General features: G+C 42.8%; 1 protein-coding gene across 2 annotated transcripts in view; it reads right to left on the bottom strand.

Annotated features, from left to right (window-relative positions):
- Positions 1-6370: 6370 nt before the first annotated feature.
- The window catches only part of BVES (blood vessel epicardial substance), a 44161-nt gene continuing 23754 nt past the window's right edge, over positions 6371-26777 (bottom strand). The window contains exons 7-10 of one of the 2 annotated variants that reach the window (XM_039529919.1): positions 23410-23577; positions 14836-14977; positions 11297-11398; positions 6371-7895 (exon numbers count right to left, since the gene is read on the bottom strand). In XM_039529919.1, coding sequence (XP_039385853.1) covers positions 11331-11398; positions 14836-14977; positions 23410-23577 — 378 coding nt within the window. In that variant the 3' untranslated portion in view covers positions 6371-7895; positions 11297-11330. The remainder of the gene's footprint in view (positions 7896-11296; positions 11399-14835; positions 14978-23409; positions 23578-26777) is intronic. The other variant, XM_039529917.1, reaches the window with a different exon arrangement.

The raw sequence follows: 26777 nt of genomic DNA, 5'->3' as shown, positions 1-26777 counted from the left end.
TAGAGTCACATGTGCTCGTGCTTGCGCCCCCCCACTGTAGCCCAATGAATATTTAATTAGTTATACACAGTGGAACAGCTTAACAGGAGAGAGTAAGAGACCCACCCCATAGCACAGAGGTTAGGACATTCAACTCTGATATCCCTTATCCTGAGTAAGTGCTCTCACTCCTGGACTAACAGTTATCCAGGGAAAGGAGTGAGTGGCATGCAGTGGCACCACCCCAATTTTTTATTTTTTTTTGAGAAAGAGTTTAAGCACCTAACTCCAGGAAAGGGCTTGTGGCTGTGAATCCCAAGCAGAGGGAGGTGCCTCCCTCCAGCCTAAGTCCCTCCTTAGCATTTCCTAATGATTACCTTAGGTAGCTCCCTGCTCACTTTTGGGGAATCCCATTCTTAGGTGCCAAACCCCATCCAGGCATTGTCTAGGGAACCTGGGTGCCTAACTCACAGGTGAGGACCTAGATGCACGCATTGCAACACCTTCTGCGGATCTAGCTCTTAGAGTTCTTTAGCCAATCTGTATGTGTGCATTCACACCCTTATATTAAAGGAACATAATTTACTTGGATTTTCCAAAAGGTTTTGTGTCTGTGATCAAAGATAAAATCGTGTGCCTTAAAATATGGTTACTGTGTAGGCCCCCAATTTCCCTTATATAAGTTTTAGAATTGTGTTAATAAGCATACAGTGATTATAATCATACCAATTAAAAAGCCATTGGTTTAAAGTAATGACGAAACAGCTATCAGCCAACAGAATTGTGCCATTTTTTCCCAAACCATTTTGTATTTGTTGGTGGTGAGAAGTACGTAGACTTCACCTCGTTAATGCTGAATACTCAGATAACTTTTTGTTTTAGCATTGCCTCTCTGAAATCTCTAACTGACTCTCATGTTATCATGCTTTCAGGAAGTTTAAATGTCAGGCCTAATTAATGAGGACAGTTTGTCTTCCCTTATTCATCCCCTAAGTACTAAGAGCCCATTCCTTTCTAATCAGAAACAGCTGTGACTAGCTTTGCATGAGGGAGGAAAGACATTTTACTCAGTCCAACCAACATTTCCTATGACTACCAATAATTGGAATAACTGTTACTGTTCTTTCTAGTAATAACATAAAAGCATGTCACCAAAATTTCATTCTCTGAGATTCCAGGAAAACAATTTATGAATGAGTCATGTGAAGATCTCTCCAGAACATTGCTTGTGAAATTGCCATCTCTCATGCCTGGAGAGAGAGACTTCCTGAGCCTCAGTTCTACAACAGGCTCTCTGCAGAAGCAAGGATGTGCCTGCAAAGTACTTATTGAAGGATCCATCCCTTAATTTTTAACTGTACTGAATGTCCTCTTTAATTTGGTAACTGCTAAGCTGCCAGTGTCATGGTCACTTTAAGCAGAGTACCAACTTTTCTCTGGAGGCTTTAGCATTTTGTTATTGTTCCTTCACTCTGTGTAGCTTATGATAATCACGTCTTATGGAAAAACAGACTACGGTCTTCACACTATATTTCACCATGTCTTAGTTTTTAGTACACCTCTACCCTGATATAACAAGAATTCAGATATAACGCGGTAAAACAGCGCTCCGGGGGGGAGGGACTGCACACTCCAGTGGATCAAAGCAAGTTCGATATAACGCGGTTTCACCTATAACACGATAAGATTTTTTGGCTCCCGAGGACAGCGTTATATTGGGGTAGAGGTGTATTTAAATACAATGGATCTGTTTATATGAATACCAATTTTAATAAAGATAGCCTTATCTAAACTACATTCATTTTGCTGAAATTGTTTTGACTGCTGACTTTCCTCATTCTGAAGGTATTTAATTAACTTTCCGTCATCACTGACTCAAATACACACACATATATATGGCCAAACTTTAGGCACCTGAATAAGTGGCCTGCTGAGCAGCTGCAACCCATTGACGTCAGTGGAAGTTCTGAATGTTTAACAGCTCAAAAAAATTAGGCCACTTATTTGAATGCCTAAGTATTGATTTTGGTGCCTAACTTTGAAAACATTGGCCTAGGATCCTGTAGAACAGTACTACCTATCATGTCCTGTATGGTATGTCCACATGAAAGACTTGTTCCACTTTAATTTTAGACAACATATTTAATACATATTTGCATATTAAGGGCCCAATCCTGCAAACTTTTATGAGTTACGTTAGAATTGCAGAACATATTAATCGACATTTCATATTTGCCGAGATACATCTAAGCATTGCATGCTGGTGCCTGATTTAGACAACACAACAAACAACAAAAGAGACTATTAGAGGGCTAAGAAAAATGTAAAGGAGAAAAGAGACTTTGTGAACAATGGAGAGTTTTTTATTTTATAATACAGTATATAGAAATGTTGCTCTTATTTCCTCAGTTGCTCCTCGTTCTGCACTTATTCCCTGGCTGGACAGAAAGATACCCCTCCCCCACCTACCCAGCCCTGTTGTTTAATGAAGCATTTGCAAACTAGCAGGAGTGAGAATTACACCAGGTGCATGGGATGGGGAAGGCAGGGCAGGCATATTTACCCCAAGAGTCTCAACCATCCTGCCACCAAGCAGGCAAGATAAAAATGGTTATCTACCTTTCGTAACTGTTGTTCTTTGAGATGTGTTGCTCATGTCAATTCCATTCTAGGTGTGTGCGCACCCACATGCACAGTCACTGGAGATTTTTGCCTTAGCAATATCCGTAGGGTCAGCTGTGGTGCCCTCTGGACTGCCCACTCATGTGTCGGTGTATCAGGTGTAGGGTCGGCTGTGGTGCCCTCTGGACTGTCCCGCTCATACGTCGGTGTATCAGGTGCCACTGGCCCTACACCCTTTCAGTTCCTTCTTGCCGGCAGCTCTGACAGATGGGCAGGAGGGCAGGTAATGGAATGGACATGAGCAACGCATCTCGAAGAACAACAGTTACAAAAGGTAGGTAACTGTTTTTTCTTCAAGTGCTTGTTCATTTCAGTGCCATTCTAGGTGACTCACAAGTAGTATCCCTGGAGGTGAGCAGCTTACAATACTGCTCTACCAAAGCCAGTATTGTCTCAGGCTGGCTGGGTAAGCGTGTAGTGAGATGTGAACATGTGAATGGATGACCGGATGGCGGCCCTGCAGATATCAGGAATTCACACATGGGCCTGGAAGGCTGCTGAAGAGGCCTGCACCCTAGTTAAGCGAGTGGGTTAGGTACAATCGTCATTGGAGGCACATTCACCTGATCATAGCAAAACCGGATGCAGGTGGTGATCCATGATGAAATTCTCTGGGTGGACACCAGACAACCTTTCATCCTATCCACCACCGCAACGAACAGCTGCGTCAACTTACGGAACATTTTGGTCCTTTTGACGTAGAAGGCTAGTGCTCTCCTGACATCCAGGGAATGAAACCTCTGCTCCTCCTCAGACTTATGAGGCTTTGGGAAAAAGACTGGCAAGAATATGTCCTGGCTCATGTGAAATTGTGAAACCACCTTGGGCAGGAAAGCTGGACCTTGTCCTTGAAAAACACCGTATAGGGCAGCTCCAAGGTAAGTGCCCTAAGCTTGGAGACCCCTCGGGCAGACGTTATTGCCACCAGGAATGACACCTTCCAGGAGAGCAGAAGAAGGGAACAGGAAGCCAAGGGCTCAAATGGAGCTCTCATGAGCCGTGTGAGCACTGTTGAGGAACGTTCTGGTGGTCTAGATGACTGCAATGGATGTCATGGACAGGGTCGGCGGGAGCATGACTGGTGCCGACAATACGGTGACCAGCACCTCCCTCTGGGTGAGTCTCGTCGAGAGAGTGGAGAACAGGAGCACAGTGCCAGTGATCTGAAGTGGTGAACTGATGTGGAGACAAGGGGCCTGGCAACAAAGCTCTCTGCCTCGGCTGCGGAGACTGGTAGCATTCACTCGCCTTCTGGGGGCTTTCACAGTTGGCTTGCCCTCGTAGGGAGCCTTTGCCAGGCCCATCGCAGCATGCATTGCTGGCTGTGATGGGAAAGCCTGTTGCTTTCTGGGTGCTGGGAGGGGCTCAGAAAGCGTTGACTCCGCCATGAGTTTGGGTACCCTACTGCTCCCTGGATTCAGTGGCAGATCCATTGGGGAGGGTAGGAGGTCCCCTTGGGAATGTATCCCCCTATGGCTCCAGGGTGGGCGGGCGGCCTAAACAGGGTCCTTTACCCAATGCCCCTTGGTACTTCTTGCTTGGTGCTGGGCCCTGCTTTTTTTACTTTTTCTTGGGCATCGGAGAAGGGGATTGGTGCCAGAGAGAGCCCAGTGCTGGTGGTGTGCTACTCACCGAGGCTGAAGTACAGGCAGTAGAGTCCAGGCAGAATGGCTCCGAGCCTGGATAGAGAGCAGCCTCCATGAGGAGGGCTCTCAAATGGATGTTGTGTTCTTTTTGTGTCCTGAGATGAAAGTTCTTACAGATGTGATACTTTTCTTTTACATGAGTGTGACACTCTGTATCGCAGGGGAACACCCTGCACTCCCATGTTCATCCTTATAATACGATTGCGTGGCATCCAATGCAAAGTTTATCATGTTGGATGTCTTCGGAAGGTTCATGATGCACTGAGCATTGTTGTTATAGTATGTTATAGGTTGTAATTTCATGACTATAGTCATGAGGCTGAAAATGTATCCTCATGGCTTAAAATAAGCCCAGGCAAAACTCTCCAGGAACAGAGGGGCAGGTCACACCTCATCAGGGCATGTATGGGACAAACCCGGCCTCACAGGAACAAAGGATCTATTGGACTCTTGAGTGAGTCACCTCCCATTCCCTTGGCCAGTTTGGGACTGCGATGAGGTAATGCTCACCTGACCCTGAAGGGCGAGGCAGGAGGGGGGTAAAGCCAAGAGGGAAGAAAGAACATGATAAAAGCAAGAGACGTTTGCCATGCTCTTCCTCGCTCTTCCACCTCCATCTTCAGACATCACCACCAAGTGACTGAAGCGCTGATCAAAGGGGAGAATCTGGCTGAAGGGCAACCAGCCAGCCTGTGCTAAGAAGCATCTAAGTTGGTAAGCACACTGAAAGTGTTAAGCTCAGCTTAGAATGCGTTTTGCTTTTATTTCATTTGACCAAATCTGACTTGTTGTGCTTTGACTTATAATCACTTAAAATCTATCTTTTGTAGTTAATAAATTTGTTTGTTTATTCTACCTGAAGTAGTGCGTTTGGTTTGAAGTGTGTCAGAGACTCCACTTGGGATAACAAGCCTGGTACATATCAATTTCTTTGTTAAATTGATGAACTCATATAAGCTTGCAGCTTAACTGGACACTGCAAGATGGAGGTTCCTAGGGTTGTGTCTGGGACCGGAGATATTCGCTAGTGTCATTCGGTTGCACAATCCAATCAGTGGCTGGCTAAAAGTGCTCACTCACGTAGCTGGGAGCAGCTTACATGCTAGAGGCTGTGCGTGAACAGCCCAGGAGTGGGGCTTCTCACAGCAGAGCAGGGTAAGGCTGGCTGCCAGAGTCAAGCACTGGAGTGACCTAGCAGATCACCGATCCAGATAACACCAGGAGAATGTCATAATGAGATTCCCCCAAGGACTTCAGATAGCTGCCATGGGGGTCACTAACAGGCATAGGCCTGTTACAGTCAGCGCAGGGTTTAAAACCCAGAAACCGGGGCATGCCCTGCCTGGGGCAAAGTCCCTGGCGGGACCCTAACTTACTAACCTTTTTCATGTCTTTAAGTTTGTCTTGATTGCTGATAATGCTAGTACAGGGGTCAGCAACCTCTGGCACACGGCTCGCCAGGGTAAGCACCCTGGCGGGCCGGGCCACTTTGTTTACCTGCCATGTCAGCAGGTTCGGCCGATCATGGCTCCCACAGGCTGTGGCTCGCCACTCCAGGCCAATGGGGGCTGCGGGAAGCCACAGCCAGCACATCCCTCATCCCGCACCGCTTCCTGCAGCCCCCATTGGCCTGGAGAGGCAAACTGCGGCCAGTAGGAGCAGCGATCAGCCGAACCTGCCAACACGGCAGGTAAACAAACTGGCCCGGCCTGCCAGGGTGCTTACCCTGGCGAGCCATGTGCCAGAGGTTGCTAACCCCTGTGCTAGTACCACACCACACTCATTGACATCACACAATGGTGATTTTATCAGATCTGTATCTTTATAACTGGTTTAAGTACTTATACAAGAGATGGCAATGGCTCCAAAAGGAGCTCTTATTGTCTACAAGGTAAATAAAGGTTTTTACAAAACTCAAACAGTGAATTTATATGGTAAATTACCTCCACTCCAAAAGGAGCCAGCGTGATTTACGGCATACATGATGTGAGATGTAATATGTATTTAACATATATTTACATAACTATATAACTATGGCTCACCTCAATGAGAATTTTTAATATGCAGAAAACAAAAACCACAAGACACACTGAAGTAACATAAAAATTGAATTTAAAACCACAAAAACAAGTGTTGTGCTTTGGCATTGCAAGAGCTTCAGAACAGTGTAAAAACAGATGATATACCATAGGCATGGGCTGATTCAAGGACACTCTTAGGCTTAACTTCACTGCCGATACTAGGACGATGATCACAGTAAAATTCACAGAGTGAGTTTAAGCCAGATTCCAACTGTTATCCAATCTCATTATTTGTCATATTCTAGTCTCCACATTCCATCATCTTAAATTGTTACATAGACTGTTGTATCTGCCATTATGCTCTTTGACAATGAATACAGTTTATTATTGTGTGACAAATATATTGATTTTATTTATTCATGTGCTCACACTATAGGTGGAGCTGGTAGTGCCACCTATTATTAAGGCTGCCCAACACTTCCCCTTATGAGAGACTCTTTTTTCAGCTACTTATAATTTTGCCAAACTATAACTCTTTGGGCTGAAATTTCCCATACTAGGTGTCTCCCTCAGGAGAACTACTTCGGAAAACTTTAGCCAAAATGGTGCAGCTGTTTCCAAGAACAAAACTAGGGAAAAATACATTATTTTGGCCATGTTTAAAAATTCTAGTGACTTTTTTTTTAAGATGCTTTAGAATCCCCATGCATTAGAGCAGAGACTTGAAATTTGGCAGAAGGATGGCCTGTGTGTCAAATCTATACATTTTGCCAAACTCTTGTGGGAAACAGAATGTGATCATGTAATTAAAAATTGCATCATAATGCATACACATAAAGGGGCCAAATATAGGTTGCATGGGAAACTTAATTCTGGCCTTTCCTAACTTTTGAGTGCTTGACTTTGCAACTTTAATGTTCTTTCAAAATGGTTTTCTCTGTCTAAAATATAAGCACATACATTGATGCATACACAAAAAACTGTGTGTATTAACTTCATTTTGAAATTGCAATATTAATAACTATGGTGTTGGGTACAAATGATATTGGGTCAAATTTTCAAACATTCCCATTCACTTTCACTGGGACTTAGGCTCCTAAGTGGCTTAGAAAAATGAGACTTGGCTGATTTTGAAAATGGTACTCAATAAGTGAATAAAATTTCAGACTAGTCTGTTGCTTAAAACTGAATTTAACTTCAGAGACAGCCAAAGTAAAAACACAACCATTCAAAAATCCTGGCCAATAACTAAAAATACAATCTATGCCTTTTTTTAATAAGGAGAATAAATAAAACTTGGCATCTTTAATCTAGAAGCCACTAACACAGGTATATTGTGGTATAATTCTCTGAAAGTAAAGGGTGCTGATAGTTTTCAGAATCCCATCAAATTAAGCTTCTTGCTTTTGCCATGTCTACAGCGTCCCTGGATGTTCGAGACCGTCTATTCAAGGCAGTCACTGAACTTCAGGCTTAACAGCAGAGGGTAGTTCAAAGACATCATCTTCACCACTTTCTTCTATTGGTTTCATTTTTGCCGAAGTTCTCATATAGGGAGATGTGCGGCCTGACACAATTTCAAAGAGAAGAAAAAAGTTAAACTGAAGAATGCACCCCCGTGATACAGACTCATTGTGGTAAGGACACAGCAAATCTGATGATTCTCCCCAACTGTAAAAAATTTATATTTTCCCAGTTAAAGTCAATTAATTTGACATCTGTTCTATAGCATCAGAAAATCGTGGGTGCCAAGTAAAGGGGATAGGAATCATCATAATATTTTAGGGCCAAATGCTACTGTCCATACTCAGAAAAAAACTCCTTTTGTGTCAATGGGAGTTTTCTGCACTTCCTACTCAGGGAACTGTGTTTCCGATAGGTATTTTTCTTACTGCTGTATTCATCCACAAATTGACCCGAAGAAATAGAAGGATGACTAAAGCACAGAAGGTATCTTTGAGTACTAGCCTCAGGACCCAAAGTCATGACAAAACTCTTAAGTTTACTCAGGCAGATCTCAGCCAGAGTAACTGATCATAGCTCCACACTGCCTCATAAGCAACAGCATGCGATAAAACACACTGAGGGGTAAGATGTAACTCCCACTGCATCAACAACTGTAATGAAAAACAAGTATGTTATGTTATTAACAAATGTAGGGCTAAATAATATGCACCATGTAGCCAATGACTGAAATTGGTTCACTGCTCTAGCAGTAGGTGGTAGCCTTCAGGCAAAGCAGCAATGAATAAAACCCTCTAAAGCAGAGCACACTCAGTTGGAAGTTAATGGGCACATTGCCTGAGAATGGACTTCGAGATTTGAGTCTATATGAGTACATATTGTGGAGCGGATTTAGTTTCATAACTCTCCTTAACACTCGTCTGACAGACAGGTAAATCTCTGTCTTTCAATCTAAAAATTGTATTTAACTCCCTATCGTCTCTCCGTTCCCTAAGCGATCAGCAGTCCTGCATTCATAACTGGTGCAGGCTTTGGACTGGCAGAGTTTATAAACAGCCTGCATACGATGACTGAAAACAGTATGAAAATCTTTCAAATGTTAAAATATTATCCTAGAAGAAAAACCGTAAAAGACAAACAGTCATGCCAGCCAGATGCTATTTCTATATATGCAGATAAGAAAAACATTTCCCTTCAAGAATCTTTGCAGCCATAACATATGGTTAGTACACTGACATTCTTATTACACAAACTACTTAAACTTCAATCCATCATCTATGCAATAATTAATAATGTTTTATTTTTATTACCATGGCACCTAGGAGCCCTAGTCATGGACCAGGACCCCATGGTGCTTTGTGCTGTACAAAGACAGAAGAGAAAGATGGTCTCTGTCCCGAGGAGCTTACAATTCAAGTATATGCTTTGCATTTCTGTGTTCAGATTTAAAAATTACACTCATGTAAACACTGGAAGGTATTAATTAGTGCTTTTAGAATACCACATGTAGTAAATGTATTATGCAGTACTTTATTTCTTCCCCCCCAGTATTTACAAACTATTTAAATTATTCAGCTGGCTTTATACAGAGATTAGTCTGTATATTATTAAACACAGGGACTACAAAGGCTTTGTTTTCAGATACTTATTTTTGTGAGTAAAAATTGTAAGTGCAGGTTAGGCCACTTAGGATACATCTATACTGCAACGAAAACGCCACAGCAGTGAGTCTCCAAGCCCAGGTCCACTGATACGAACTGGCACGATGGGGCTAAAAATAGCAGTGTAGACATTACTGCTCAGGCTGCAGTGCAGGCTCTGAGATCCTCACTCCTCACTGGGCTTCAGAGCCCGGATACAGCCCAAGTGGGAACATCTACACTGCTATGTTGAGCCCTGTAGCGTGACCCTGAGTCAGTTGACCTGGGCTCTGAGACTTGCTGCCTTCCCCCCCACCCCCAGTGTAGACATACCCTGAGATGTTTAAATCTGAGATTTGTGGGTGAAGTTATGGATTTAGATATCTAAATACCTAAATAGCGGGCACAAATTACACCCATTACAATTGAGGCCTGAAAATTTAGGCCTAAAGTTTCAATTTCATTTTTAGATGTTACTAGTAGTTGTTAATAATTTTGAGGGTGATATGAGCAAAGATGATTTTCCTTTGTTCAGAAGAGCCCATGTCTCTCTGTAGTAGTCAGAAGCACGGTGGCACAAGCCTGCTGAACAGAGTTGGCAGTCTGCTCTCATACTGTAAATTTCTTCTGCACCACAGAAGACGACTTTTGAAAATGCCAGGGGGTGCTTGACCCCCAGCTCTGTCCCAGGCCCCACCCCCACCCCACCCTTCCCCCAAGGTCCCACCCGTCCCTGCCTCTTCCCACGCAGTTCTGCCCCCTCCCCCGAGCGTGCCACATCCTCCTTGCTTCCTCCAAATGCTGAAGAGTCATGTAGGTATGCCTCTATCCTTTGTTAGGAGGACATACAAAAGCCTGAATGAGCCTCAAACCTGGGCCACCAATACAGTAGTCTATTGCACTGTCTCCAGTTCCTAAGTTCAAATGCTTATTAAAAAAGGTATTTCTTGTGCAACCCAATCCTGCTTTTAACCACAAGCTGGGTATAACATTGAACATACTGAGTAACACCAATGAAAGCATTACTGAAAAGAAATCCTCATACTACCTTCCTCCTTAGCTTAGACCTTAGAAACTTTAGAGCAGGGGTAGGCAACCTATGGCACGGGTGCCGAAGGCGGCACGCGAGCTGATTTTCAGTGGCACTCACACTGCCTGGGTCCTGGCCAACAGACCGGGGGGCTCTGCATTTTAATTTAATTTTAAATGAAACGTTTTAAACATTTTAAAAGCCTTATTTACTTCATCTTCAACAATAGTTTGCATCCGAAGAAGTGGGTATTCACCCACGAAAGCTCATGCTGCAAAACGTCTGTTAGTCTATAAGGTGCCACAGGACTCTTTGCTGCTTTTACAGATCCAGACTAACACGGCTACCCCTCTGATACTTGACAACAATAGTTTAGTTATATATTATAGACTTATAGAAAGAGACCTTCTAAAAACATTAAAATGTATTACTGGCATGCGAAACCTTAAATTAGAGTGAATAAATGGAAACTTGGCTCATCACTTCTGAAAGGTTGCCATCCCCTGCTTTAGAGGGTTCAAATACAGAATTTGTAGAAACCAGCAACACTCCTGAGTGAGCTAAACCAGATTTTTTTTTTTTTAAAAGAGACTCCGTCACCCTGCATATTAATTACTGCTAACCATTAGGCTTATTTTATAGCAATAACACTGAAACACCATCCAAGATAAAATTAGCTGAAATTATTTGTCTGCTCCAACTCATTTTTTGCATTTACTTACATTTTTTAAAAAACTTACTTCACAGTTTCATTTATTAATAACTTGTGCACAGATGCATTGTGTATTTCAAGTACAAGTACAAACCTGGCATAAGCAAACTTCATTTTAATACCTTTTTGAGGATGTTGGGTTAATATGTGATGTTATCAACAGAAAACATCATGCTGCAAACGACCCACTCCATAAGTATTATAGAAATCTTGTTGGTTATTTCCTTAATATAAAAGCAGACAGTTAGTTTTTTGTTTTGTTATTTAAACTTAAAACAGTTTATTAGTACATGAGTAGATTGGTTCTATTAGCAAGAATGTTTTCCCTCTTTATGTGGATTTCTTTTTAGAAATGTATTAGAGAATTTATATTTTTGGAGCACAGCAGCAAAGTCATAACTTACAAAAAAAATTCCTTCAACTCATTCAAAAGATGAAGTTCTAGTTTTTACAAGTGTATTCCAGTAAATTCATGAAACTTAGGAGAGTAGGATTTTTCTACATTGTAGCAGCCAAAATAAATCAGATCTTTTTACTGGGAAGCTTTTGTCTACACAAGAACTGGTCATATAAGAGATTATAATTTATGCAGAGCCTTATCCAGATAAGTGCCCTTTTATTGTTTTCTCCTGTGGCAGAAGACACTTGCTTTTCACTTGTTGCCCTTCTCTAGATAATCTGTTGGGGGGTTTGCTGCAGCTGCTTGTTTTTACTAAAAAAATGTACATTGGTTTATGCTCTAGGCTTCAGCTGGAAGGAGAACTCAATATTGGCACATTTATGCCACAATTGGAGGCATACTGCACTGGCATACATCATTGGACTAGTCTGAAAAGCAATTATTGAATATTCTGCACCTACAGGTGCGACAAGGCTATCTGAAACAGAGACGTGGAAAGCTAAATGTCCACCTTTTTGTTCAGATTGCTTTTGGGACCTGAGGAAAAGAGAGCCATGGCTAAATCTTCTCTCTCAATACCTATCAGGCAATGCTAACTTGTGACAGTGGAACTGTGTCATAAAGACAGTGTTATATAGGGGTAACAGACTGCCCAGCTGTCTAGGCAAAGAATTTAATTCCATGGAAGCACTGCATATCAATGAGACAGCTAATCCCCTTCTATCAGTTTTGGAAGCTCAGACACTTTGTTAACTAACACAAAGAAATCTTGTTGAGAGAAACAAAGAGATGGAATAGCAGGAATACAACAGAGAAGAGGACTTTACCAAGTATTATTAAGCTCAGGTTTATCGTAAATGGGGATTAATATTATTTCTGAAAATTGCAAGCCTTTAGATTAGTTTCTCCCAATGTTGAAATACTGGAGTAAACACTCTGAAGCTGTTAGCTGGAAGTGAGGTTTTCTTCCAAACTGCCCATGACTGTCTCCCAATTGCACAAATATAATCAAGCAGTTTCCTACATAGGAAAGAGAGGAAGTTGTATGTGGGAGAGCTCAGACAATGTCCCCCAAAACCAGGAGTTTCTGGAAAAAAGATCATAGGAAAATTAAGAAAATCAAAGCTGACCTGCCGCTAACCCCCCAAAATGACATCCTGTCAGTCACCCTCTAACAATCAGGGTGAAACACTCCTAGGGCTTGTGCTCCTATAACTGTGATGACAATATATATATATATAGCATTGGCAAAAAGTAGAAAGAAAAGGTCTCTCCAAATCTGGAGGCTTGAATAAGAATTGTAAGGGAGACAGTGGAGAATGGATAATTAAGGTGGTGCCTTAGGGTTAAATAAAAATTATTAAGTCATCTATTTTTTTTTACATATTAGCAAGAGATAAATTTAGTATTGGTGGACCACTGACAAGTTCTTATATATTAAGATCCTAACAGCTAAACAGTGAGCTCATGAGAGCCACAATAGTTAATTCTGTATGACCCCATTAAACTAAGAGCCTGTGCTGGCTGGGTTAGGCACATGTACTTTTTTTTTTTTTTTTTCAAAATCTGATTTCAGATTTTTCAGTAAAATTATTACTAAAGTTTATTTAAATTAAGTGGGAGACAAAAGGAAAGTATTGAAATGAACACATATAACCCAAGTACACGTGATAAACTATTTTGGGTGAATGTAAATATTGCAGTATGAGAGGAGCCTATTTTTCTAAGCAAAATTTGTTTTCAACATACAGACTCTAACAAGTAATATAGTATGATCATGGAACCTGATGATTAAAAGAAATTGTTTTTAATAAAAAAAAATCTGGATCTGAAGTGTGTATTTGGAAAAAAAGCAAAGAAATTCCTGATCTGTGTGTGCGCCAGAGGAAGTGACCATCTAGTCTGGTGCCCACATAATGAGGGATTTGGGCTCTCCTGTGATAGTGAACGTGAAAGTAACCACACAGTTGTGGGCAGGTCAGCATAACATAGTAAGACTTTGTGTCTTTAAAACAGCTCCAATAAACTTCCTATAGTTCTACATGTAACACAGAGAAAAAAGCCAAACTAAATTGAGTTATTTAAAAGATTTCTATAAGGTATAAGATCCTGATGCAAAAACACAGTGCCTGATCCTGGCTTTCCCCATTCCACCTACTTTGTGCTGCTCTAGGGGTTCGGAGCGGATGGAAATACAGTTTCCCATGTGGCACTTTGCAGGCATTGGTAGCTCTGTGTCACATCCCCCTCTAGCTGGCAATAAAGGGTATGGCGGGAGGAAAGAGCATGACCAGAGTGCAGCTGTGCTCTGGCAATTCCTGGACAGCAGAATTGTCAGGAGTATTTAAGTGCCTTAGAATATGTCTACACTACAAAAAAACCCAAAACCCATTGGCAGTGAGATTCAGACCCTGGGTCAACTGACTCAGGCTCGCACTGCGAAGCAGTATAAATGTTAATGCTCAAGCTGGAGCCTGGGATCCAAGACCCTCCCTTCCTGCTGGGCTTCAGAACCCTAGCTCCAGCCTTAGCCTGAATCTCTGTATTGCTATTTTTTGCGCCACAGCACAGTAGACCTGGGTTCCGAGGGTCACTGCCTTGGGTCTCTTTTTTCTGTGTAGACGAACCCTAGGAGACCTAATCATGGACCAGGGCCCCCTTGTGTTAAGTGCTAGACAAACAGAACAAAAAGATGGTGCCTGACAATGACTCTTCATAGGCATTACCAACCAGCACAACGTAGAACAGCCCTGAGGCTGCTCTAAATTGCACTATGAGCCAAACCAGCCCCAGCATCAAAGAGCTTGTAAAGGTAACGTAAAACCACCATTGCCCACCCTGCACCAAGCTCTGTCCAGTGCAGCTTAGATGCAGCTAGAGGCTGTAGCCCCTGTGTACATGATTCATGTATTATTTATACTGAATATAATTACTGAAACTTTCAGTGTTGTTTACACATGTGATGTGCCTCCCTTTCTCAAATATTATATCTGTTTGATATTACAGATCTCAGACATTATACTATAGGTCATTATTTCTAGTATTAGTAACACTCCCTAATTTTTAAATGAAGTAGATTCGGTTGCCATCCAAAGCCACTATATAATGTCTCAGCTTCTCTACAGCTTAATACAAAAGCTCCTTTTATTTACAGCAACACACAAATGGCCCAAATCTTGCTCCTATTGAAGTCAATAGAAGTTCTGCAATTGTTCTTAATGGACCACAAGGCCGAGCCCAAGATTTGCTTTGAGGACTCACGAAGAGAGGAAGCGGTGGAAGACCCACGAAGAAACTGCTGCAAGCCATCTTCACTGTCACTGGAACTAGCCATGCTGTTTCTCATCTGCAACATTGAGAGCTGTGAGCAAAGGCTGGGCTGCTCCTCCATTTTTTTGGAAGTCTGAAATAAAAGGTTTTAATATATTACAGCTACATTTTAAAGTAAGAAACAAAAGCGAATCTTCCTCCATCGCAGACTCTTTGGGCTAAAGTATGGCTATGAAAGTCAGAGGTGAGCTGGGGCAATGGGTTTCAGAGGTGCAGTTCCTATGCCTTACGCGTTAGTGGCTATGGGCAGTCCATGCAAGTGAGACTGAGGAAAGCATAACAATTCTCAGGGACGGCTCTATGTATTTTGCTGCCCCACGCATGGCAGGCAGGCAGCTTTTGGCGGCGCGCCTGAGAGGGGTCTGCCAGTCCCGCGCCTTCAGCGTACCCGCCAAATTGCTGCCAAAACCAAAGGACCCGCAGACCTCCTGCAGGCGTGCTGCCGAAAGCCGCCTGCCTGCTGCCCTCACAGCGACCAGCAGGCCGCCCCCCACAGCTTGCCGCCCCAGGCACGCGCTTGGTGCGCTGGGGCCTGGATCCACCCCTGACGATTCTCCAGTGAGAGAAGTGAGCTTGATTCATTGCTCCAGAGGCAGAATGGGGAGTGAGCTTGGAAGAGACACTTACTATACTTTTAAAAACCATGGAAATACGACGTTAAAGAGAAAAGTATGCTGCATTCATTCATATTGCTCACATTGCTGTGAATAACACACCCTAACACTCCATTAAGATTTCAGTTCCATCTCCAACAGATAACAAAAAAGCAGCCAATACCCCAACTTTATCCAACTTGTACTCCAACACCAAACCGTAACAGCCACTTCATACACTCTTGTGGCTAGATAAGCACATTGGACTGTCACGTGCTGCAAATATTTGGAAAGAGAATCCATTCTGCCCCACAGTGCCACTGTGAGAACCATGAGAAACTCAAGAGAGACAAACTTTATCTATTACCTTAGCCAGCATGCATACTGCATTTTCAGTCTTAATGTGTATTCGTGTTGTTTGTGGTCACTAGTGATATGAAGGAAGGGAGGCTAAAGTAGTCTCTGGGTTTCTCATTATTATCAGGATGGCACTACAGGGCAGAATTATTATGTAAACAACCATGACCCTAGATGTGCATTTGAATACTTGCAAATATTCTGGGGGTTTTCTGTAAGGCAGAACTGTTAGTTGGAATTTCCTGGCTGACATTTGCATTGGAGGCTACTGAAGTCTTCCCACTCCTCCCCTCTCCCACCACCTTTTGGCAGATATTAATGATACATTCATTCAGCCTTAACTCCAGGCTAACGAACTGCTGCGCCTGGGAATATATTTGCCAGGTGTTACAATCTAGCTTTGGGGTTTATTGAATACAGATGAAGTGTATGATCCCAGGACCTTCACTTGCTTTGAGTACTCTTCTTGAGAAGGCTTTGGACTATAAAGTTTATATGAAATAATCACGCTCTAGCCTCTTTTAAATACTACTCTATGTCACAATTATATGCCAAGTGCATATGAGAGGTGGTAATCAGTGACAAAGATGTAATGGGGTGGCACTCTGTTCTATTGTACTTTAATATTTATGATTTAGTAACTTTCTCATAAAAAGGATAATGAATCACCATTTTCTGCACAAATAACAAAGGCACCTTTGAGAGAGAATAGGAATTTATAAATGTGCATTTGGCAGTGAATCCCATCCAGGTTGGCACACATACCTAAGGCTGTGTGTCATATGGTAATGAAGACAAACTACTTGACTAATCATTTTGTTTTACAGCCATCAGAATGGTTTGCCGTCAAGGGGTTCAACTTTGAAGAATAAAAAAATTTTTTAAATTCCCCAAAACCATACATTTGACTTTAAATTTTTGCTAATGTAATACATATTTGTATCAGTTGTACTAAAATATAGTAGTCGCAGCAGTTACAATAATCTTAAATTCATATTAGTATTTCACTATCAAAAGAGACAATGAACAAAATTATACATACATTTAAGTTTTAAAAAATTCCCCTTTCTTTGGCAACAAATAAAACCTAATTCACATTATCAATATGATTCTAATCTTCTGAAGTGACCTGGAAAACAACTATTAAATAAGCATCCATTGTATTAAATTGAAGGCTGTAAGATATAACCTCCAAAATGGGTATTAGCCAAAACACATTTACACTAATCTTTTCTCTTCATACTAAATTCATTTGCTTGTTTACCATTTTCAATGTATTGGGGGGAAGGTGCAGAACTTAAAAAAGTCACTCTAGAGAATTATCTAGCCCTGCCTACAGAGCTGGGAGTCCAGTCAACACTCCCTTCCCATCAGTCACAAGGAGCATTTCAACAACAGACACTGCAGTGTGGGAACAGTGATGAGAATGGTCCCAACACCGTGGGAAGCAGGAAGCCTAGGGAAGGATGGAGAGCTCATTACTCCAACGTACCCTACAAGAAATACTGGATTATATGCATTTGTAGTATTATTAAGGTGATGCAGAAAAGAGCAGAAAGAATGGGAGGAGGAAGTAAAATGAGAAGGAAGGGCAGAGAGAATGGGAAAGATGGTGGCCAAGATGAAAGAAAGAGGAGAGGAGGCAAATGAAAAGGGTGGGGGAGAGACAGGAGAATCAAGATTGGAAAAATCCATATTACAAGATTTTCCAAAGTGCCCAGTAGTTTTGGGTACTCAGTTTTAGGTATATCTGATATCTTGTGAGGTCTGTTTTTAAGGAGGCAAGTGCTCTGCAATTTTTGAAAATAGAGTCCTGTTGGAAGTGTCTCAAATGGGACACCCAAAAACTAGAGGCATCCAAAAATCACAGGTCAATTTTGAAAATTGTGTCCAAAGTCACAAACAGGAGGCAGAGGTTCTCATTGCTTGAATCGGCTCTGCGTGGGACAGAAGTACCAGAAGTAATAAGAACACGCTAATGCAAATGAACTAAGCTAGAAAAAAAAACGAAGAATGGAAATATGAGACAAAGAGCAAGAGGAGATTTCTTTTAGCATTTAAATGCTTTTAGATTGTGTCTAGGTTTAAGATCTGAGGGGATGGCCTCAACCTCAGATGAAGTGAAGCTCAAACCTTTCAGTAAATCCAACTTTCCCCTCTGATTTCTCCTGTAATTTGCAAATCCCATAGAATGCAATTCCAGTTATAGCTTCCTACCAGATGTTTGTAGCTGGACCGCATTAGGGCCTAAGCAGCCAGACTACAATAACCATCTCTCCTGGATGTCTGTTTAAAATATCCCAGTTGGGAGAATAAGAGCCACTTGACTTCAAATACCAGCTACACAACTTGGAGCAAATGGACAAGTATTCCATGTAACATTTTATTTTTTATTTACGAATGGTTGATACTAAGACTTTGATCCTACAAGTCCTTGCACGATGTACAACAGGAAGCACACACCTGTTTCAAGTGAGGGCTGCAGTATGCACAGTACCCTACTCTGAACAGAAGTCAGCCTCAAATTCCTGCTTCCATGCTCAGAAGAGTGCACAAAAGAAAATGTGTTTGCCTGAGGGAACTTAGCATGCTAAGGAGGCGCTATGTGTTCTCTCCTTAGGCCACACTCCAGATAGGCAAAAACCACTTGCTGGCTGCGCAGCACCATCCTCATTATTGCAATACAGAGTTCCCCTGTGTGCTCCCTTTCCCGTTCCTCACTTTTTTTTAACCCTGCTCTGATATGCCCAAAACACCAAACTGTCCTTACAGGATCAGGCTTGTGTCTTATATTCTAGCTGACTTTTAGAAGCAGAAAGAGTTTGTATTCATGCATTTAGTGGCCAGGTATAATGTAGCAGGGGACAGTATAGGCACTGCTACATTGGTAAAAAAAAAAATACTATAATGTTTTTTCTCGAACGACTCTTGCAGATCTGTCTGGAGGCAGAGAAGAAACTCAGTAGAATTACTGATGCTGAATTCCAGGGATGCTTTTGGAGTGAAATTTGTTGTATAGTATGAGTGCCAATTAATTCATTTTGGACTATTTTCCACTAAGTTCACAACTTTATTATAGCAGCTATAATATGACCTAGTTAGGAGATTTTTGATGAACAACCTGATAAGAAAGAATTTAGGGTTGATAAATCAGAGTGGATTAAAATCATGAAGCCAGAGCTAAAGTGACTAATTGAGGTTGCTGCTAAACCTACAAGTAATTGGGAATTATATAAGCGGTGCAGAAGAAGTCCACTATTACTAGAGTAAATGTTTATCAAAACTCTGAAGCCACTACATAAACAATAAGAACCATAAGCAGAACATAGCTCCTCTATCCAAACAATGCAAAGCCATGTAGCCATGTAAGGAGATATAATGAAAGTAACACAAGGTTATGTATATATTTGTCCTCACATAATACCTGAATCTACAGTATAAACTAAAATCCATGAAGACCTGTCTCCAAAAAGTCTAACAGTTGAAGTCAGAGATGGTAAAGTCCCCCTAGTCACTTAGTCCAGCCTCCTCCCAATTAAAAGATATACACAACCTTTTTTCATATAGCTAGGGCCCTACCAAATTCATAGTCCATTTCAGTTAATTTCATGGTCATAAGATTTAAAAAAAACAACAACATAAATTTCATGATTTTGGCTATTTAAATTTCACTGTGTTGTAATTGTAGGGGTTCTGACCCAAAAAGGAGTTGTGGGGCAGGGGGCACAAGTTTATTGCAGGAGGGGTTGCGGTGCTGCTACCCTTACTTCTTGGCTGCTGCTGGTAGCGGCGGCTGCTGGCCAGGAGATCAGCTCTGCAGGCAGAGCCGCCACCAGCAGCAGCTCAGAAGTAAGGGTGGCATGGTATGGTATTATCACCCTTACTTCCGTGCTGCTGTTGGCAGGACACTGTCTTCAGAGCTGGGTGCCCAGCTAACAGCCGCTGCTTTCCAGCTGCCCAGATTTGAAGGCAGCGCAGAAGTAAGGGTGGCAATACTGCAACCCTCCTAAAATAACTTTGTGACCCTTCTGCAACTCCCTTTTGGGTCAGGACCCCCATTTCAGAAACTCTGGTCTCCCCCATGAAATCTGTATAGTATAGGGTAAAAGCACACAAAAGACCAGATTTCACAGTGGGAGACCAGATTTCATCGTCTGTGATGCGTTTTTCATGGCCGTGAATTTGGTAGGCCCCTACGTATAGCAAAATACTATACATTGTATTTCTGCAGTATCTTTCTATCAGTGGTGACTATTGGTTTCTTTAGAATAAATAAATGAAAAATCTAAAGAAATAACTAATCTGAATTGTGTTTATTATGGAAAAAACAAGATTCAACCCGATATACGGGTTAAAGACAAAGAACAGTGTATTTATATAGCTGTCACAGTGCACTAGGTACTTTAAAGACAAGGGTCCTGCCATGAAGAGTTTATAGTGTAAATAGAAAAATAATGTACAAATGGAATACAAAGGGTGCAACAAAAAGCCATGTGATCCATCAGAGGAGAAGGCTAACTGGCTCCATGATCTTTTTTAAAGAGCTTGTTGTTTGGGGTTTTGGGGGGGGGCGGTGCTCTAATATCTCTTTTTAGTACTTTGCTGAGGGGAAGGTTGAGGTAAATACACCCTTTGGGGAAAATTAAGGAGGGCCTGGTAGAGAGGGCGAGGGGCAGGATGGACTGGTTCAGGAAAGATGCACCAGGGTACACAGGTGTTGGAGCTAAGGGTGCTGTCGCATCCCCTGGCTTGAAGTAGTTTCCATCCAATGCAGGATTCACAATTTGGTTCAATGGCTCTCAGCGCCCCGACTATACAAATTGTTCCTTCACCCCTGCCAGGGATAGGTGTTTACATAGAAGGATGGAGGCAAGAATGGGAGGACACCAATGGGGCAGGCTGTAATGTGGTTGGACAAAGTGAAGAGGACAAGCTGAGGAGCAAAAAGAGCAGCGTGAGAGGCAAGATCTAAGTTGTGAAGGGCTTTGAAAGCTGGATGGGTTATTACTATTACCACTTTAAAACATGCCTAGGGAGGATTGGATGACGCAGGAAACAGGCAATGGGATACAGAACCTTCACCTCTAAGTACATGGGTCAAATTGAGCCCAGATTGTTAAAGATAAAGTAATTTCCAGCTGGTGGATCCACAAAAGGACTTGGTCACCTAAAGCCCAGACTTAGGCACCTCGGTCAAAGTTTTGGCTCCACTGCAATCCACAAAACTCCCTGTAGTTGCCTAAACTCATTTGGCACCTAATTTTTTCAGCGTAAAAGTTCCCTAGGCACATATGTTTCTGCCTCTGGGTATGTGCACTGCTGCCTTCTAATAAGCGTCCAGACACCTCTCTCCTACCTAAACCCCAGAGCAATCCACGAACTGGTGGGAGAAAAACGTTTAGCTGCCTTGGTCGGGCGAGGCCTAATCCAGAAGGTGTACTCACAGGGCACCTACTGGATCAGGGCCCATTCAAAAGCGAGCTAGAGGAAGAGGAGGTGGTGCCCATCTCATAACGTTTAGCCCAGTTGTTAATCACTGGGGATGTGGGAGACCCAGGTTCAATAACCACCTGGAGTGGGAGAAGGGATTTGACCAGGGGTCTTACACCTTTCAGGAGAGTGCTATAATCGTTAGACCATGCAATACTCTGATGCGGGGTTTCCCTTTCCTGTTGAAGCTGATACATTGATAATGAAAGAGTGATTGGAGCCAGAGGACTGTACTCAGGGTCTCCCACCTTCCAGAGGGGTCCCCTAACTACTGGGCTACCGAATCACACTCTCTCTGGCCCAATGACTGCTCCACTGTGGCTAAATAATCCTGGTGGTGGGGTGAGAGAGAGAGAGAATGACTCCATATCCCAATGGTTAGGACACCTAGAAGGTAGGAGACCCAGGGTCCCGTTTCCACTGGTCCAAATCACTCTTTCATTATTTAGCCACAGTGGAACAGTTTCAACAGGAGGGAGGAGGAGGCACCTGCTGAGCCGGTAGTTGAATCTTTCCTTGGTGCTGTCGAGGTGGCTTCATAAGCGAGAGGAGCAAGAGTCATTTCAACATCACCAGTGGTAATCTGCCACTTGGGAAAGGAAGTCCAAGCTTGTAGCTTTCCGAACAGTCCTGTGTTCTTAAAGATGAGAGTGTTATGCACCTTCCCTGACCAGCCAGCACTGATGTCAGTGAAGTGCCCCTGGTGATCGACCAATGCTTGCATAACAATTGAAAAGTAGCCCTTTTTGTTGATGTATTCTGTGGCAATGTGATCTGGTGCCAAAATAGGGATATGGGTGCTGTCTATTGCGCCACAGAAGTTTGGGAACCCCATTGCTGCAAAGCCATCCACTGTGTCCTGCACACCAGAGTCACAGTCCTTAATAGCAGGACATGATTAATGGTCCTGCATACTTGCATGACAAAGGTCGTCACAATGGATTTTCCAACTTCAAAATGATTTCCCACTGGATGGCAACAATATGGCATTGAAAATTTCTAAAGTACTATTGCCACTTGCTTCTCCACTGTCAAGGCAGATCTCATCCTAGTGTCCCTGTACTGGAGGGCTGGGGTGAGCTCGGCACACAGATCCAGGAATGTGGCCTTGTGCATCCAAAAGTCCTGCAGCCACCACTTGCCATCCCAAGCCTCCATTACGATGTGATTCCCACCAGTCAGTGCTTGTTTCTTGGGCCCAAAATTGGCGCTCCACCATCTGTAGCTGCTCCACAAATACCACTAACAATCTTGAACTGGCTCTTGTTATGGCCTACAGCTATCTGTCCTCCAAGAAATAGTCCTGTTCCCCACAAATCAGTGGGTTCTTCTTACGGCTCTGCAAGTACCAGAGGATCGTGTGTCCTGTGCTTGCAATGCTTATGACAATAGTGCAGTGCTGTGTAGGCTCCATGCGTCTGTCAGAGATGGTGGACAGTGAGGAGGGCTGTGCCATTTTGTGAGACTTTTAAATATGGCATGAAAATTATGGGATGTAGATGACATTATGGGATGGAGACAGTTGCATACTGGGAAGTTGACCCCTTGCGCCCACTCACCCTGATGACTTGTTTCTGCCCCACCATGCATTGCCAAAACTTCCCAAAGTGTGTTGGATGGTGGCGGGTTGCACATTGGGATCCCTACCCATGGTGCACCACACTGTGCATCAACACAAGCACTCCTGATGAGTACGCACAGAACCACTGCAAAGAGCCAAGCATGCATGGAAGCGATATACTAACTGCATCCGCTTTATGCCAATGTAACTTGCATTGGTGAAAGTTTGTAGTGCAGACATGGGCCTTAACCACGCCTCTTTTCTGTCGAGCACTGACCTGACATTGATCAGCATCTTTACCATCCAAAAAACCCAAATATTCTGCATTAAGCACATTTTTGATACACAAAAAATAATTCCGTCTTTGGATGTGTGTGTGTGTGTGTGTGTGTGTGTGTGAGAATGTAATGGAATATATGAGCAGGATTAAGAGAATAAAATTAACCTGTCTTTACAGCATCTAACAATATAGCACAGGGATGGGAACCCTCCCCAAAAACTCACCTTATCATTTAGTGTTGGATCATTCAATGAGTAGAGTTTGTTTGTAATATCTTTACCGATAAGATACCTAAATATTTCATAAAGGAATGGTTCAGATTCCAGAAAGTAAGTGAGTCGTTCCCTGGACCAGCACAGAAACTTACAGTTGTCATCTGCAGTAATGGTGACCTAAGAAAACATATGTACAGAATTAACATCGCTTTATTGTTTGAAAAACAGGCCACACCAGATTTTAATTTGGGGATGCAGCAAAAATAATTAGTGCAGTCATAACTCAACCCATGTATATCCCATAAGATACATACCACCTACAAGTTTAAAGGTACCCAAGATGCTTCTTATTGTATTTTTAAAATTTCCATTATTTATAAGTGCAGTAAATGTTTTCATCTGATTTTTTTCATTTGTTTAATGGACTGGCGGAAGTGTATCCCATGTAAATCCTTCCCTCACCAAATAGAGTTGTCTCCACAAATACAGTTAAGATCAGCATTTGTAATCTAGAGATATATTTAGGAATAAAATATAAGGAACACACCTTTTAATTCCATTGAAATTCATTGGACATAAAACAATCAAATTAAATCCAGTGACCTTAATGCAATTCCCATCTAATTACATGAGAGCTAAATTTGTTCTAGGAAGATTTTTGGAAGGATAGTGTGGAAAAAATTTCTCTTTTCTCATGTGAATAGTCCCGCTGATGTTCTAAGACTACTTACTAAGTAAAATTACTCATAGTTACTACGTGTTGGCACAGTTGGTATATGAAGAAGATATTATGAGTGATATTTTAATGTTCTGAAATCTCATACAAATTGTTACAGCTTGATTTGCCCTGTCTTCAGCTACAACAGAATTCACGACCTTTTCATAAATACAAGCCTTCAACACTTGACTAATTGATTTGATTGTTTAGCACATCAGTAGTACTGCTATGGAAGTACAGGAAGACAGTTATAAACTTATAAACACTTGAGCAGGTCTCGCATTCTAGCCAGAAGAGGGCAGTGGCACACAAAAACCACTATATCACAGTTCAGTACTGCTGTAGCAATATTTAAATCACTTATTTTACAAAAACAAGTAAACAATTAAAAGTAGGAATCATATGGCTACTTCTTTTCTAAGTTACTTGTAGCCTTTTTTTCTCCTTAAAATAAATTAAAGAGGTTTAAGTCTCGAAGGTGAGGGAACACTGCCACATACTATATACAGGTTTTAAGTGATACATTTTAGTCTCCATTCTTTGTAATAGTTCTTAAAAGTACAGGTTTGGGCAGAGTATTTGTTCATCAGCACAGCCAGCGAATGGAACACAAAAGGTTCTACAGATCATTTAAATATAAGTTCTGCATGAACATTCCTGATGAGATTTTTTTATTTAAGGTCAGAGTATTGAGATTAAAAACAAAACAAAAACCTAGAAAGCGAAGGACATACCATACTAGATTATAGTAATTTTAAGGTAAGTGAAATTTGATGCTAAACTATTTCCCTTCAATAGCATGAATCAATGTTTGATCATCTTTTAAAGGAGAGACCGCATGACAAGGACTGCAAGTGTACAGTATTCCTTTAGTGAATATATCTTCATAACCATCTCTCCTTGGCCCTATGCCGAGTTCTTGACTGGAACATATTATCTCAATCACTGACCGAGATGCCATACCAACCCTGCCTCCCTTCCTGGCATGATGAGAGTCACAGTCCAGTAACTATTGAACAATCATAGTTAGGAATAATAACATGTTAAGGAACTAGCAAAACAGCTGGTACTGATTTTAGTATTTTGGGTAGAAAACCTTCCCTCCTTAATATTTTGTTATCGGCTGCACACCAATGTATAATACTTTCAGCCATCTGTTCATCTTCCAGAGCTTCTAAAGCAACATAAGCTAAACTGAGAAAAAAGCCACTGTTATTCTGCATAGGTGTCTGCATGGGGAGTTATACCAGTAAAAACTATAGTGGTACAATTATACTGGTACAGTAATTCTGGGAAATTTCCCCATGTAGCCAAGACCCTTAGAAACCATGATCACTGCACACAGCATGCAGATAGAAAGACAGGGAATTTCTGAGACAACAGCATTGTTCTATAACATGGCAGGAAAGGCTTGATCCAACTCCTGCTGAAGTTAATGAGCATCTTTCCATTGACTGTAATGGGAATCAGATCAAGCAATAGGATCAAGTCCTAAGAGATGTTATAACCACACCGTTTTCCTTCAGAGGGCAAGGCCATCAACGGTCAGTCATGTTAATCTCTGTTGGTGTTACTCTGGATTCACACCAACATCATGAGATCAGATTGTAAACTCTTTGGGGCAGGGACAGTCTTTGTGTTCTGCATTTGTACAACGCCTAGTACAATGAGCTCCTGGTCTACAACTAGGGCTCCTAGACAGGGGCGGCTCTATGAATTTGGCCGCCCCAAGCAGTCATGCCTGCGGGAGGTGCGCGGGAGCCGCGGGACCAGCGGACCTCCCGCAGGCATGACTACGGGGGGTCCGCTGGTCCCGCGGCTCCAGTGGACCTCCCGGTTTGCTGGTCCCGCGGCTCCGGTGGAGCATCCGCAGGCATGCCTGAGGGAGGTCCACCCGAGCCGCGGGACCAGCGCACCCTCCGCAGTCATGCCTGCGGGAGGTCCGGTGGACCCGCGGCTCCGTTGGACCTCCCTCAGACATGACTGCGGAAGGTCCGCCGGACCCGCCTGCCGCCCTCCCGGCATTTTGCCGCCCCACACGCGCGCTTGGCGCGCTGGGGTCTGGAGCCGGCCCTGCTCCTAGATGATACAATAATACAAATAATAGTGTCGCTCTGGGTTGAAGTATCAGATCAGGTAAATCTAAAAATGAGAACCCCTAAGATCACTCCCTGTCTCCAGTGTGGTACTCTATGGCATTTATACTAGGCGTCAACGCCTGCAGCTCTCACTTATGTGATGCTCAGAGGTGAAAGTAATATAAAAGACATACCCGGTACGGGGGCCTGGCTCTGGGCCCCTGGAAGGGGAGGGGCCTTGGGCAGAAGGGCTGGGGCTGGGATCAGCCTCCCCCAGCTGCCCTTCCACGCTGCTTGGCCCACGCCGCCTGGGGCTCTAGCAGCAATTTAAAGGGCCCAGGGCTCTGGCTCCTGCTGTGGTAGTGTCAGCGGTGGACAGGAGTCCTGGGCCTTTTTAAATCACCGGGCTCTGGTACAGCTACCCCTTTTGCGCCCCCCACCCCGTCGATGGCCCTGGAGAGGGGGAAAAAGGGGCAGCAACGTTAAAGTGCTGTCGGCTATGTACGGACTGATACCAGCGGCCATTTCTTACTGGTATGCTGTACTGGCCCACTTTCATCTCTGGGTAAGGTGACTCCTGT

Source organism: Mauremys reevesii, linkage group 3 (assembly GCF_016161935.1).
Source record: "Mauremys reevesii isolate NIE-2019 linkage group 3, ASM1616193v1, whole genome shotgun sequence".
Classification (NCBI taxonomy): domain Eukaryota; kingdom Metazoa; phylum Chordata; order Testudines; family Geoemydidae; genus Mauremys; species Mauremys reevesii.
The sequence above is the reverse complement of the archived record's forward strand: the minus strand, read 5'-3'. Positions and strand labels throughout refer to the sequence as shown.